This window comes from Pelecanus crispus, chromosome 1 (genome assembly GCF_030463565.1).
Source record: "Pelecanus crispus isolate bPelCri1 chromosome 1, bPelCri1.pri, whole genome shotgun sequence".
NCBI lineage: Eukaryota > Metazoa > Chordata > Aves > Pelecaniformes > Pelecanidae > Pelecanus > Pelecanus crispus.
The window spans coordinates 53,887,996-53,902,229 of record NC_134643.1 but is presented as its reverse complement, the minus strand read 5'-3'; the positions used below and the strand labels follow the sequence as shown (position 1 = coordinate 53,902,229).

The 14,234-nt window shown below is 41.9% G+C and overlaps 1 protein-coding gene and 1 non-coding gene across 4 annotated transcripts; both read right to left on the bottom strand.

Annotated features, from left to right (window-relative positions):
* Window positions 1-9,351, bottom strand: SLC25A3 (solute carrier family 25 member 3). 3 transcript variants are annotated; one of them, XM_075706840.1, is made up of 7 exons: window positions 9,204-9,351; window positions 5,417-5,538; window positions 2,331-2,510; window positions 2,032-2,213; window positions 1,122-1,294; window positions 454-564; window positions 1-336 (listed from the first exon to the last, which is right to left on the bottom strand). In XM_075706840.1, the coding sequence occupies exons 1-7, from the start codon at window positions 9,349-9,351 to the stop codon at window positions 176-178; spliced, it is 1,077 nt and encodes a 358-aa protein (XP_075562955.1). In that variant the 3' UTR covers window positions 1-175. The 3 variants fall into 3 exon arrangements, with proteins under 3 accessions (XP_075562955.1, XP_075562951.1, XP_075562962.1); XM_075706836.1 differs by lacking the exon at window positions 5,417-5,538 and adding an exon at window positions 5,131-5,252; XM_075706847.1 differs by lacking the exon at window positions 9,204-9,351 and adding an exon at window positions 5,131-5,252 and having other exon boundaries at window positions 5,417-5,460.
* Window positions 1,608-1,847, bottom strand: LOC142597222 (small nucleolar RNA SNORA53). The gene has a single exon (XR_012832039.1). It is a non-coding gene; the product is annotated as a small nucleolar RNA SNORA53 (small nucleolar RNA).
* Window positions 9,352-14,234: the final 4,883 nt, after the last annotated feature.

Below are 14,234 nucleotides of genomic sequence, written 5' to 3'. Positions count from 1 at the left end.
CACTCTGTTTCTCATTTATTTCAGGCAATGACAGTGGCAAGATTTAAACCCTCATGCAGGATGAGGGCACAGCCAATAATGACATAATATAGAGTTGTTTTCTACATAGTCAAATATATAAAAGTTTCATGAAACTCATCACTGGGACAGCCAGCATAGTCAGTCCATGAGTTGTCTATTCAGCTAGACCAAGCTTCTTCTTCAGAGATTCTGGCATTTCAGGTGGAGGTGGACGAGGAAGTCTGAAATAAACCTTCACAGAATCGTAGATGAACCACTGTAGTGCGGTCAGGGTACCGATCATAATGATACGAGCAAACAGACCTTTCCATACACCTGTAGAGCAAAACACAAAGCATGAGTAGCTTAGAAAGCCAGGAAAAAAAGAAATCCTCCCCAAAACACAGAACACCACAAACACTTGATCCAAAATACATGAAAGTAAGCATGTACCTCTGAATCCAAGCCTCATAAGAACCTGTGAGGCAGAACTGCCCTTTTCTTTGTTCAACACAGACACCACGGAGTCAGCAGGATGGGAAACAATTGCACAGAACACACCAGCTGAAAGAAGAATTTGACATTAGTTCCACAATGTTTTAGCTGTACCGTTATTGTGTACACTAAGTACAACCAATCGAACCACACCTTCTAATTGCACAGAAGTTACATCAAGCCTCCTGGTATCCTAAAAAGACAGCAGGTACATACTTGTAATGTGACATGAATATTAGAAAACCCCTCGATTCTGCTCCTGCAGCACCTCCTCTGCTAAAACTAAACTCCTTCTGAATCTTTGGATATTGCAAATCCCCCTTCCATCCAGATTCCTCCGCCCTTCCTTCAACCTTTCCCAGCCTCGCAATGATGCAAGTTTTTTTCACTTAAATCGGCTGCAGTTTCTAAACTTGGACATTAACATTGGTAATAGAGGAACAATTAAGAGTATTGTCTTACTACAGACCTGTTTTCCACTTACAGATTTAATACAGTCTTTTTCCCCTGCATATTTGAAAGTTACAAGTAAATTCTCCCATTGTAGTTACATCTATTTGATATTGAAAAGGTTTCTAAAGTTGGAGTAGTCCATTAATGAAGTGTAGGACTTAAAGATTTCTTACCAATATAGCCTGCAATAAATGTGACTACCAGCTGTTCTGGTTTTGTACATTCACTTCGTGGCTTGGGAACGACGTACTTGTAGAGAGCTTCAACAGTACGTTCAAAGCAGGCAAATTTCATCATTGTGTATGGAATCTGTCTCATCCATAGCGGAGCAACACCTTTATAGAAACTTAACCAGAGAAGAGACAAACTCAGTTTCATTTTCTCCAGTATTTAAGGTACATTTCTAACTTGAAAAAACATTAGTTAGCTTATTGTTGCTATCAGAAATACAATTTCCAAGTACTGACACTGTAAGGGTTATGTGTCTCAATACCTACAGAACAGAAATTAAGTTTTATTAGTTCCAGGGTACTAGCTTAGAAAAGCAGCACAATCAGAATTTACCTGACCCCTACACTGCACAGCTGTTTTTGTAGTCACTTTTCAGATTACAATGCATTGCAGTAATGCAGTACTGATACTACAAGTGCAGTAAGGCTCATGTCTGCATACCAGCCAAGTCCCGATAGCGATAAATGACTTGTATATTTACAGCCACTTCTATCAGAACAGAAAGCTAACATGCAGTTATATTACTCTTACATGCCAATGACTCAAGCATCTTTGACTGTACAACCAAAAAGTTGCTGAGTATCTCTGACTGGAACTGCTAGAAACTGAAGTTATCCAGCAGAACTCAGCACAAAGATACTCACAAAGATGGATCTAAGGAGCATGTGGAATTAACTGCCAGTCCAGCACAGATTCCCTGAAGTATGTTAAGTTGTTTTCTTGAAATACAAATACCAGGAAGTATTATAAGCTAAAGCCACCATCATTTTTAGCAACAGTCTTTCATTAGGAAAAAATACTCAACATCAAGAACCTGAATAAAAACAAAAATTAAAATCAACAGATACTTACGCCCAGATGCCTTCTTCTCCAAACATTTTAGGTACAGCCTGCCGCAGAGTGTTAGCATATCCAGGCTGTGTCTGAATACGAACTTTAGCAGCTTCCATTGGAGCCAGAGCAATGTCAGCAAAAAACTCCGCACTGGCAGATGCAGCTAAATATAGTGAAGTACGCCACAAATACGCATTTTCCTGAAGTGAATTTAAACACACGCTTTGATTAACAAATCATGCTTTTGCAATTATTCTGCGTTACCAATACTATTATGTTGCAGATACATAGCCTGATGTAAACCACTTAAGGCTTACCTCTCCCAGCATGTTGCCATATAGGATTTTGAAAACTTCATAGAAACCAAATTTACAAAGCCCCTGCATGGAATAGCCAATAAAGGTTGGAGCCCATCCCTTAGCCAAGCCACGAACGCCATCTTCTTTGATTGTCACTGAGAATCCATTGAAGATGCTCTTGTATTTTTGTGGATCAACCTAAATGGAATAGGCAGTTAATTGCTTGATATAGCTTACTATTTCCCTTCTCACACCCCCATCCAAAATATAAAATTCTTAAATTCCTCATACAGCTGGCTTCCTAAGGTTCCCTGGACAGACAATGTTCTTACCACAAGGTTACACTAATGTAACTGTAATGGTTACTTGCTAGTCTCAAATCCTAACTGAACAGCCAGTGCGTTCCTCCATACTCAGGAACCAAACTGTTTGAATTTTGCTTTACGTTTATTCTCCAAATCAACAATAGGACTTTCTGTATTGAAAAGATTTACTGAAATCACTATTCTAACACTGTCAGTAGTATACTGGTACAATTATGCTTAGATCAGATTCTTTAAAAATTTGACAGCTTCTGTCAGCAACCTCATCCACTATACATGTCACACCTATGTACACCCAAGTGTCGCCACACACTAAACCTGACGATTCACTTGATTCTTAATCAGAAAAGGTTATTTGTCCACTGTTAGTGTGACCTCTCCACACAGTCAGACTAAGACAGATGAGCAAAACAGATCAAAAAGTACTCAAGAACTTCTACACCTGTACTCTGGCTTCACAGTAAAGGCTACATACAAAATATTTTCTGCACACAAAACTTTGAGTGAGATTCATTAACAACTTAATCAGAAATTTAAAAAAGACCAACGTGAATAATTTTGTTTCATGTGAAAGGAAACCATTTAACAGAAATTCTTAAACAGGTCATTCTGACAAATTTCAAGTTACATCACACTGTTACTTTTCATATTTGACATCATCCAACATTTCCTCAGAGAGGTAAGAAGGAAGGTATCAAATTAGAAGTCAACCAAAGCTTTCAGAAAGAGCCATGGGACACGCATGCCAAACTACAGTGACTGATATTTTGTCTTGCAGTCTGGCAACCACCTACTTGAAAACTAGCTCACCTAAGCATGTCAATTTTAAGACAGAATTTCAGAAAATTGTGTATTTAATTGGGCACCGTAAAATGAGACTATGCTCATGTCAGAACCATGCTTAATTATCAACTACATAAAAGGTGACCTCTTCTTAAAAAGACATGAGAGGGCAGGCAACAGGTTTCTTCCTGGAGAATCTAGGAAGGATCAGTAACATGCTCTGTACTGGATCTGTAAAGAGATAAATGCTGACAGGTTTTACAAGGTCACACCTGGAATCCACATGGAACCCTCCTCTTGCACCTTCCTCTAAGTACTGGAGAAGGAAGGGGAAGTATTACTGCCCTTACCACATAAGAAGCCCAGGACTGGTAGCCCAAGCTGAACGTACCTACCAAGCCTGGGAAGTATGAGGCCTTGCTCCCAGCTGCATATGCAGCATTGTACGGCTTTCAGGCTTTCTGCCCATTAACCCAATTTGCAGTCAGATTAAGAACTGTTTGAGATGCTACATCCTCTCTACCCATGATCAATCTCCTTCTCAGGAAACTCAACCTTAGGCATAGGTAGTCAAGCTACTGATCTTGAAGTCCATAACAACAGAAGAATGCACTTAAGTTACTTTTTCAGAAATAAAAAACACATACTCAGCTACAGCTATTCCCTACTAGTAGAAATAGGGAATTCCTACAGTTAACCTGGTCTAATGCAGATTTTGTAGAAAGCAGCATGCTGCCCTCATTTGATGCACCCCATGTTTGTCTGATGCGTTACAGAACTACTAGTTTGAGACCAGAATTTCAGGTGTTCTCAAGTACGTGAAAAAGCCTCTCTTGTGAAGAATGCTAAATAAAGGCCTTCCAGAAGAACACAATTTTAAAGAGTATCACATGCAGTACTCCTAGTGTGACTAGTAGGTCTGACTAATTCATAGCTCCCTCCTAATTTCAGGAGTTCTATCATTACAAAATTGCCACTTTTATAATCAGTGTCAGTCTATGCAACAGGGAAGTCATTAAATACCATAGCTCCAGAAATTCAGATGTGTGCTTTAATTTGCTTCATTCTTGAGGCACAGATTTGCCTGAATAAATCCATTAGTATATTTTTATCCATGGCTGTTCACTAGATGATTTTAATGTGGAAGCTGGTATCGCAAACTAATGCAATGTGACAACACTTCTTTCGGTTCAATCAAGAACCACTTCAAGCAAACTAGCCACAAGTACTGATGGCCTTACCAATACTATTTCAAGTTTTACCCATTCAATTCCAAGTGGCATCATTAGAAAATCCATAAGCCATGCAGCGATATCCATAATGTTAATGGATCAAAGTATACATGCATGTCACTCCAGGCTAAAAAAAAAATGCAGATCTTCAAAACACCAAAGATACTATTACCTTCCTCCAAAAGCACACGAATAGTGTGAGATAGCCTACCAAACAGCAAAGAGTAACATTGTGGTGGGTGCTTTTTAGCAAATATAGTTAGTTAAATGTGCCTTAAACGTAGTTAACAATAACTCATCCAGATTATCCTAAATGCCTCTGCTTCTTTGGAAAGTGGTATTTTGTTAGTCTCACAGCAGAAAAAGTAGCATTCAGGTTTACTCACTTCCTGTCACCCAGAAAAGACTGCATCCCTACTGTAAACTCTTAATATGCTGGCTACATAGAGAAGTTTAAGAAATGTTTAAGTTAATACAAACCTGCATACGACATTTCACTAAATCCAGAGGTACAACAGCAGTGTGTGTCAGGCCACAACTTAGGACCCCACCAACGCCACAGAGAGCATAAAACTTGAGCGAGCCATATTCACAACTGTATTCTGCAGCAAAAAATAAAGACACACCATGCTTTTACATAAACTCCATGCACTGTTGGACAATGTTGTCCAGGGGATAGTTTATGTCTCCAGTTCATTAGTAGACTAATTATACCACTCTAAACATGCTTTGTCAATGTCACCACAAATCAACGTGCAGAACAAACCTGTATTCTGCATTTAACCAGGTCTAGAGGAACCAGCGCTGTATGTGTTGTTCCACAGCTAATAATCCCACCAAGGCCACAAAGCATAAAGAATCTGCCTGAGCCATATGCACAGCTGTATTCTAGTTAATTGAAAAAAAATTACACATATATGATCAATCTTAAATGGTAACAAAGATCAGAAAAGAAACAAAATTAACTGAGCACTACCTTCTCAAAAGTATTAAACTAAAATAATTTCCCATGCTATATTATTCAGCTTATTATTCAATTATATTGCTTTAAATTAACACATTTTGGACTGACAAGATTTGATTCTAGGCCTTCTAACTCGAGTTTGTTCCTTTAAAAAAAGCAGTGGAAGAAACAGTCAAGTTTTAGCTCACAGCATGCTTAAAACATAGAAATAAATCCCAGAAGCTGCTAGTAGAAATTATGACTCAAAGTTGCAACGTCCAACATTTTCTTATATCAAGGAATTAATTAAGCAAGAAAAGTGTTTCTCCAGTATTCTGGAGACAAAGCTTCTTTGGTTAAATATTCTGTGATAGTGCAACTTTGGCATTTAAGTAGAGATCATACAGATCTACAAGATCAGCATTGGATTTTTCTTTATACAGATATATTTTCAGGAATTTTTCAGGTTCTTTATACAGGTTTTTTTTTTAATTTTATTTCAAATACAGAACCTTAGATTTATACAGCTTATTTTATGAAACTGCAGAATTTTGTTAAATTAGTCATCACATTCAATGCTCATAAACAAGGTTCGTTCAAGAATCTTTCAGATCACATTTAATCAAGGGATATTTCATTTGCACTGTTCCATACAGTAGTGTGTATAAAACCATCCAGTCTTAAAAGAGCAAGTTATTAATTTTCACAAACTCCAACAGAGCAAAGTTACTAGAGCTGAAAAACAAGAATCAGTTTCCCCCTTCCATTTTTGAAGAGGCTACAGAGAGTGCAATTATGTGAAAGCAGAAAACACTTAAGTTTACAATTAACAATGTGAAATAAGCACAAGGTAGCAGCACAGTTCTGCTACTATGCTTAGCATTTTAAATATATAAGCAAAAGTAAAACTAATACACTGAATAAGCACACGGAAAACAATACACTATGTAGAAAATATTCCCCAGAGTAGAAAGGGATAATCTAGGTTCTTTTGCCGTTAGATCTAGTGGTGTTACTCTAATATAATGGAATAGACACTAAAGTGTTACACCAACTTAGTAAGAACTATCTCCAGAGAAAAACTAATGAAAAACCAAAAGACAGCAAAAACCTATCTTATCCAGAGCTTCTTTGCCCTGTCTTTTTGCTTCTGAAATAAATTCCTTTATGAACATCAACAAAAATTTATAATTACATTCAACAGCACCTACAGAGCACCCGTTCACACTAGCAGGCTTATGCAGCTCATAATTTCGCTATTATAAGGGAACTTCTTTCGCAAAATGTTGACATTGACATTTCTCACCCTACTCTTCAAAATTAATCATCAAGACAATAAAAATGTCATTTTTTTCTTCATTCTAAAATAACAAATACCAAATCATAGACACTGTATTAAGCCTAAACTTAAAGTGAGGAATCAGTTAACAGTCAGAATAATGCATAACCTATAAGAATTTTTTTAATTGAGATACTGATCAAGACTGTAAATATGCTGGTCTGGGACTTACGTGCACCTCTAAAATAGCTTGGTTATGCTAGCAGATTTGCAGACAGCAGTAATATTCTGCTTACAACTTGCCAGAGTGACTGGTTAAAAAAAACCACAAGCAAGGCTTTCTATGCAGATGTAATCAGAGAACAGACTCTGGATCTGTATTACAGAGCAGTTCTGTCTAGCTGCATCTTTGGCCTGCAGCACAACAGTACTGCACACTCACCATGCTGCCCAGATACCAGAATTTTGTTCTCACTTCTTTTTTCACAACAATTTACCGTTAGAAGTCATACTCCTCAACTAACAGAGACAGATGTTTGTAGAAGCGACAGGGAAGTAGAGCTTTATGTATCTGCTTTATCACAATGGTATTCAGACTGACCTGTTGGCTAAGCGTTCAAAAACAGTAATTAAGAAAAGCAAGCCAGTATCAATGAGGCTTGAGCTCTTTACAGGTACCTATGTTCGTAGTCATATAGCAGCATTAGGAAAAAAAGCCACAGCAGATCCCAGACTTTCTATTTCAGAAGTAGAGTCAAATTTCCTAAAAACTGTTACCTGAAAAGAGAACCAACTAAACACGTGGTACAGAGGGCAAGAAAGTTATTCTGACATACCTAGACCCTGACTTAAGACAAACACCCTGAAGCTATTCAAATATAAATATACAGCACAAAAACATGTCTGCTCTGTTAAGACAGCTACATCACAACTATTTAATTTCTTTGCTTCCAGTCTGACGTGTTAACAAGGACAAATTCGAAGAGCTGATCATAAAACACTTTGTCTCTGAGCTGTTATGGTTCATGGCCTGAGCTGAACTCAAAAGGCCTTGTGGTTTGTACTGACTTTGTATGACCTTGCATAAGCTCAGATATCTTCTGCAACGTGTTACTCTCCCAACACAAAGGCCAGAGAATCAACTGGTACATGAAATAATGAACATAGCAGAAAAGACTACAAAGACTAAGAAACTCTGGTCACCTCTGACTGCAACTGCCTACAAACAGGATGAAGATTAAACATAATGCTTTTAAGAAATAAGTGCGCCTACGGAATATATTTAGCATACCGAAGCACAATTTAGGGCTTCAGTCAGCTAGCAACAAGATTACTACAAAGTTTACTACACTGAAAGCCATAAGTACTTTCTTGAAAACTTAATAAAATCCAACACCCAGTTCTGTCTCACACATATTACATGAATGTTCATGCAAAAGTACTAACATACTTCAATAATCACAGTACTTCAGAAGAGGTATCTTGCTGAATGCACTTCATTCTTTTTAAATAAAAGCAGAGAGATGTTTTTAAGTTATTAATAACGATAATTGAATTTCACCATTTACCTCCACTATTAAGAGTATCATCAAGGTCTGACCTTTAGAAGTCATGACAGCGATCAGGAATCATACCAGAAGCACTTACACTTAAATCTAAAGTGCACCACTGCATCTTAGACAGCAGAGCTACCAGGTGTGTGCCCCACAACTACGAACGAGAAAAGAAAAAACAAAAAAGAAAGAAAAAAACCCAGAACAGCTGCAGGCACCTCTAATGGGTCTGGATGTTCAAATTTCCAGCTGTGAATAAACAGGAAAAAAGAAAAAAAAAAGAAGAAAAAGGAAAAGACAAAAGGATGGGAGAGATGGTCTTTCCAATCCATCCAGATTCATATCCTGCTCTTCACGAGGGAGTAAGTGCAGGCCTTACAGCCTCAGCCCCCGACGCTGCAGGCCTAGCAGAACCAGAAAAAGCACTCTCTTACCCCCAAGACAGACTCCACCGGGGGTCTCTGCAATTACCCTGAACCAGAACCTTCCTGTGTCCTTTCCCGGTAACACCGGATCCTTGCTGCCACTCAGCACACACCGCACGGGGAGCGGAAGAGGCTGCCAGCGCCTCCCCCGCCCGTGCCCTTCCTCGTCCTCCAAGCGGGCGCCTAGGCCCGACGCCGGCTTCTCCCCGGCCCGGCCGAGCCCCGCCGAGCGCTAACCCTTCCTCCGCCACCCCGACGGGCACAGGCCCACCCGAGCGGAGGCAGCTCGGGCACCGGCACCTCCACCACCCACAGGCCTCGCCTCCGCTGCGACCGCTCCCTCCCGCTCTCACCTTCGGCGGCGGACGCGGCCGCCAAGCTCCGCCGGGTGGTAGGCGCCGCCGCTGGCTCCGCGCGCTTCCTCACCCCGTCCTGGGCCAGCTGGAAGTGCGGCGCGTAGAAGGGGTTGAGCCGGGCGAGCGGCGCGATGGACGAGAACATGGCGACCTGAAGCGGGGGAGAAGAGCAGAGCGGCGTGGGACGGGGAGGCCTGCCGCAGGCCCGGCAGGATGGCCCCGCGCGCGCCCAGGCGGCCCGTCGCCCCAGGGCGAGCAGCGGGGCCCCTCCGGGCGGCCGCCCCCGCGCCGCCCCGACTCACCTCCTAAGATGGCGGCAGCGCGCGGACCCGCTGCTCAGGCGGCAGCTCGGCGCAGAGGCTGGCGGCGGGCCCGGCCCCCTCACTTTGTCCTTCGCCGACGCAAGGGGGCGGAGCCACAGCCCAAGGAGCTGCGGGGCGATTGGCGGAGGCGCGCTGCCAACCGCCGCCACCGCGCAGGCGCAGCCGAGGCCAACGCCCTTCCCGCCACGCCTGGGCACCGCGCCCCTCGCGGGGGACGGGGCAGGCTCGGTCACCGCCCGGGGCCGCCGGCGGGCTGGGCTGGCAGCAGAGACCCTGAGCGGGGGCCCGGCGGCGGCTCCCCGCCGGCGGCTCCCCGCCGGCTCAGGGGCCGGTTGCCGGTTGCCGGCTGCCCTTGCCCTCGCAGAGGTCAGGCTGGCGCCGCTGCTGCCACAGGCCTGAGGGAGGCGGTGAGTTCTGGCTGAAGGCCCGGCGGGCGGGGAGCGGGGGAGCCAGGGGCGTGCACCCTCCCTGCGCCCAGGCTTCTGATCCTTCCCTTCTTGCTGCCCGGCTCCGGCTGCTTGCCAATTAGTCCACGTGCTTCCCACCGCTTTCAGGCAGCCGTGTCACAGCCCGGGGCAATGTCAAACCAGAGACACTCCCCAGCTCCTGCTCTGGAGGCACCTCACCCGTGTGGCAGCAGCCTGCGCCTGGCGCCGGCAGGCTACCCTTGGATCCATGCTCTGCAGCCGCTGCACTTTGAATCGCACCCAGTTTCTACGACGAGTTTAAAGGAGTCATCGGTATCGCCCCAGATTCCAGTAATACTTTCTATTTAGAGTCTGGTAAATGCAACATCCACGATCTCTCTCACCTACTTGTAACCTAATTTTCTTTTATGCACTACTTCTATGTACCAGATACACACACACACACACACACATATATATAATCCTTATCTACATAAACCGTTGACCAAGTCTGAGACTGAGAGTGGACCTAGCCACACCTAGACTCCTCTCTGAGAGTTTAGAAAGCAAGGGGCTCTATTCTGAACCTCATGCCTCAACAGGAGGGTCTTCCTTATCCCCTACATACACAATCCCTTTGTGAATCACTCCAACTCAGTGTAATTGAACTTCACTTTATGCACTTCCATGTAGTAACAGAGTGAACCTTGCCATCTGTAACTAAGTCACTCTTTTAATCAATTTTGCCTAATCACTTTGTTAATCACCGATGACTGCTATTAAAATATTACAATCAAATCCTGTGATTTGCTACAAGTAAATTCTACACTGCTACTGAATCAAACTGTGTAAAGTCACTCATTCGCAATAAATTAACATAATCGGCAGGATTCACAAGCCTGCATTCGTGACTATTTGGCTCTCTTAGCAAAAGGTCACCCCTCTCACCAGGCTCCCACTGCAGCCCAGCTTAAGACCAAGCGTGGTCAGGAGGTAGGCCACCAAATGCGCTGGCTGCAGCCTCCTTCAGCTGCGTTTCGCCTTTGGAGGACAAGCTTGCAAGGCATCTTGACATGGCCTATGCTACAATGGCTGCAGCCACTCACAGCATTCTGCTAGTTACTGCTAGTTACTGGTGTGTTAACAATAGAATGTTATTTAACAGCACCCACGCTTGGCCTCAACTACCTTAAACTATGCCTTTCCTAATACAGTGTGACTTCACTCATTTTAGTGGATTTACATAGCACAAAACTGGCAAAGTTTTGTGCCAGTTACAAACATAGCACAGCTCAGCTCTCCAGTTCCCGAAGAGGCAAGAACTCCACGTTTTCACCACCTTGGTCATATCCTTTCCATTACAGTGCTCCATAACAACATAAGCACAGAAGACAGCAAAGCAGGAGGCACATACTGAATATCCCAGCTGTTAACTTCTGGGCACAGAGCCATAAATGCAACTGATCGCACACCTGCACTACCAGGCTGAAGAAACACCCCTTCGGTCAGCTCAGCAGCTCCTATCGAACTTCCCTGGAGAATGACCTCCTGCTACACCAGCCTTAGGACTTGGCTCTACTTGCTGTATTTCACAACAAAGTTGATCCAGGCAGACCGTCATACACAGGCAAAAATGACATATGCCTAATAGCACTGTCACAGAAGTCTAGGTTGGCTAAGTCCCTCTTGAGTAAACTAGATTCCAGCTGCCAAGTAGGAAAATGTCAGCTGAAACATGCATTCTTTAAATACTTTCATTTAACAACCAGCTGAGAGCCTGAAGTGCTGTGCATTTCACTGCCACTGGCAGCAATGAAGATGGGCCAGAATTGTTCATTTTGCCATTACTCATCCTGCTCTACAAACTTGCATCTAAACAATTGTTGGTAGCAATGCTTTATCTAAAAGCCAAACACTGGCACTTGTTTTTAATTAGCTGATAGCCTCTAAACACAACTGAGACTTGGGCTCCTATCTTGAAATTACATATAAACAATGGCAATTCTTGCAGACCTTTCTGATTTTTAACATACAGAAAACCTCTGCTCCTTCCAATTACAAAGGATGAACATGTGACTTTATATACATCTAATGGCAACTTGTGTGCACAACTAGTACTGACACTTAGAGTTACAGTCTGTGGAACAATCAGTTTCTTCTGTTGTAGCTGACAATTAACTTCTAGCAGCTGTACTATTGACAAGTACTATTAAACAGCAGTCTAACATATCCCTGTGAAAATACAGGGATAATATATGTTCCTGCTGAGTGCATACCATTTTACATAGAAAATCTCTCCAACTTTTCCCAGATGTGAAAGAATAAAATAGCAATAGCCTATAATTGGAACCATCTAGATTAATCTGATTTCTGACACATACTGAAGGTACTAATAGATGAAGACTTGAAAGGCATTACCTTTTGGCATCCACCTCTGTCAGATTCACAGTAAAAAGAGCTATTGTAAATTAAATCCATCTTTTTAATCAGTAGCTTTTCAAATTTTGGGAGTTTAGGAAAATGTCAGTTTGGCAACTCCAAAGTTTTCCTCATTACATCTCTCCTTCTGCTATTAACACCCACCACACACACCCTCCCATCCCTCCTCACCCCCAAGTGGCATACAATCAAGAAATCAGATCAATTCAAGCTGTAAGTAAGTTTCACAGCCCAAGGGAAGCCTTAACACTGCAGCATCTCCTCCCACAGGATCCAAACTAGCTAGGTTGAACTACAGCAATCACATCCTCTGAATGCAGGAAGTAGTGAAACCTCTCCTATTCTTATTAGTCAATGCCATAAGTGTCCTTATCTGATAATCTTTTTCTAAACTAAATTCTCCCTAGACATTACATGTTTTTCCTCCACAAAACATCACTTTTCCTAAATAACAAATAAAGAAGGCAATGCAGATACACTTTTTAACCATGAACTACCAATGCTGACAAAGAACTTCAAAGTGAGGTGGGACAGAAAACCTGAGGAATTATTCTTTTAGATATCAATATGTCCATACTACTTATAAGTGTATAGGCCACCTTAGGACTATTTTACAAGTTGAATTAACTTGTAGACCCTATGCTGTATGAATACATGTACGCATACATCTGTCGAAGCTTGCTGTTGCACTGGTGCAAAGCAGCCTGGTATACTCCCTATGGAAAAAGAAAAGCAAAAGTCATAGGAAAGTTTTAGACAAATGCACAGTAAGAGCTATATTAACAGACAGTGAAGGGTATGCTAAAAATCCTAAGTTTGTAAACACAAGGTTTAAAATTATACATCACAACCCACACCTGTACCTATCTTGATCAGTCAGATGAAGTTTTTCAATTTTTTTTTTTTTTAAAGCTTTTCAGCCCAATATGCAACTTCAGCCGTATCAAAGCAAGCCAAAAACACCATGCACAAGACATGCCACAGAATTTTACAAGTTTCATTTACAATTACACTTTTCTTTTCCCCTGCTGAAGAGACTCCTTTTGGAGCCCTATTATTTAAAGGCACTCTTTTTTTACTCAGCTTTTCTGATTTAACTCTGCACAAACCAGTTAATTTTTTTTTTTTTTAAGATATTTTGTCCACAGAACCACCTGAGAAGGTAATTAGCAGGATCTGAGGATTTTAATACCATAAAGATTTTTGCAAGTTGTGCCACAAGAAACAAACCAAAACACACATATACCAAGCCTAGAAGAGACCTGAAAGCATTCTGTAGAGCAGTACTGAGCATACTGCAGGCAAGTAAACTTGGAGAAGAAAGAGTTCCTTCACAGTTTCCAGCCTAAATACAAATCAAGGTTTCAAAACACACAAAGAATTTAAATTTAAGACCCTCCTTGAGATTTTCTTGTCTCAGACACTAGGTAAGCTCTCACAGCCTTATCATGAATCAGGTGCAATAAAATTAAGTCTCAACACTGCAAGTGATACCCTCCAGTGATTCACAGCCTGATAACAGGCTCCTGAGGCTGGGTTCATGTTAAAAGATTAGCACACAATTTAAAGGGAAAAGCACAAGCTTTGTGTTACAAAGCTGTAATTCAGACAGGCAAATCAAGATCTACTATGTTTGCAGCACAGCATTCTAAGCAGTACGACCAATTATGACAACAAAACCCACCAAATCCAAAAAACATTGTCATGCCTATTAACTTACACAAGCCTTCTTCCAGACTTTTTGTAGCCCTTGCCCTAAAAGGGACTTAAGTAATATTTACTACGTCAGAACTCAACTGATTTTTGCAACTGGAATTTGGATACTAGTATTGAGTCCACAAAATTGCTCTATTTTGTGA

What these genes read in the sequence shown, in the direction of transcription:
- SLC25A3 (XM_075706840.1), bottom strand. Translation starts at nt 9,351, where the DNA reads ATGTTCTCGTCCATCGCGCCGCTCGCCCGGCTCAACCCCTTCTACGCG. An exon ending in TGGTTAAATGCAGAATACAG is followed by an intron (nt 2,511 to 5,416) that starts GTTTGTTCTGCA and finishes TATTCCATTTAG; the next exon opens with GTTGATCCACAAAAATACAA. An exon ending in ATTTATTGCAGGCTATATTG is followed by an intron (nt 565 to 1,121) that starts GTAAGAAATCTT and finishes TTCTTCTTTCAG; the next exon opens with CTGGTGTGTTCTGTGCAATT.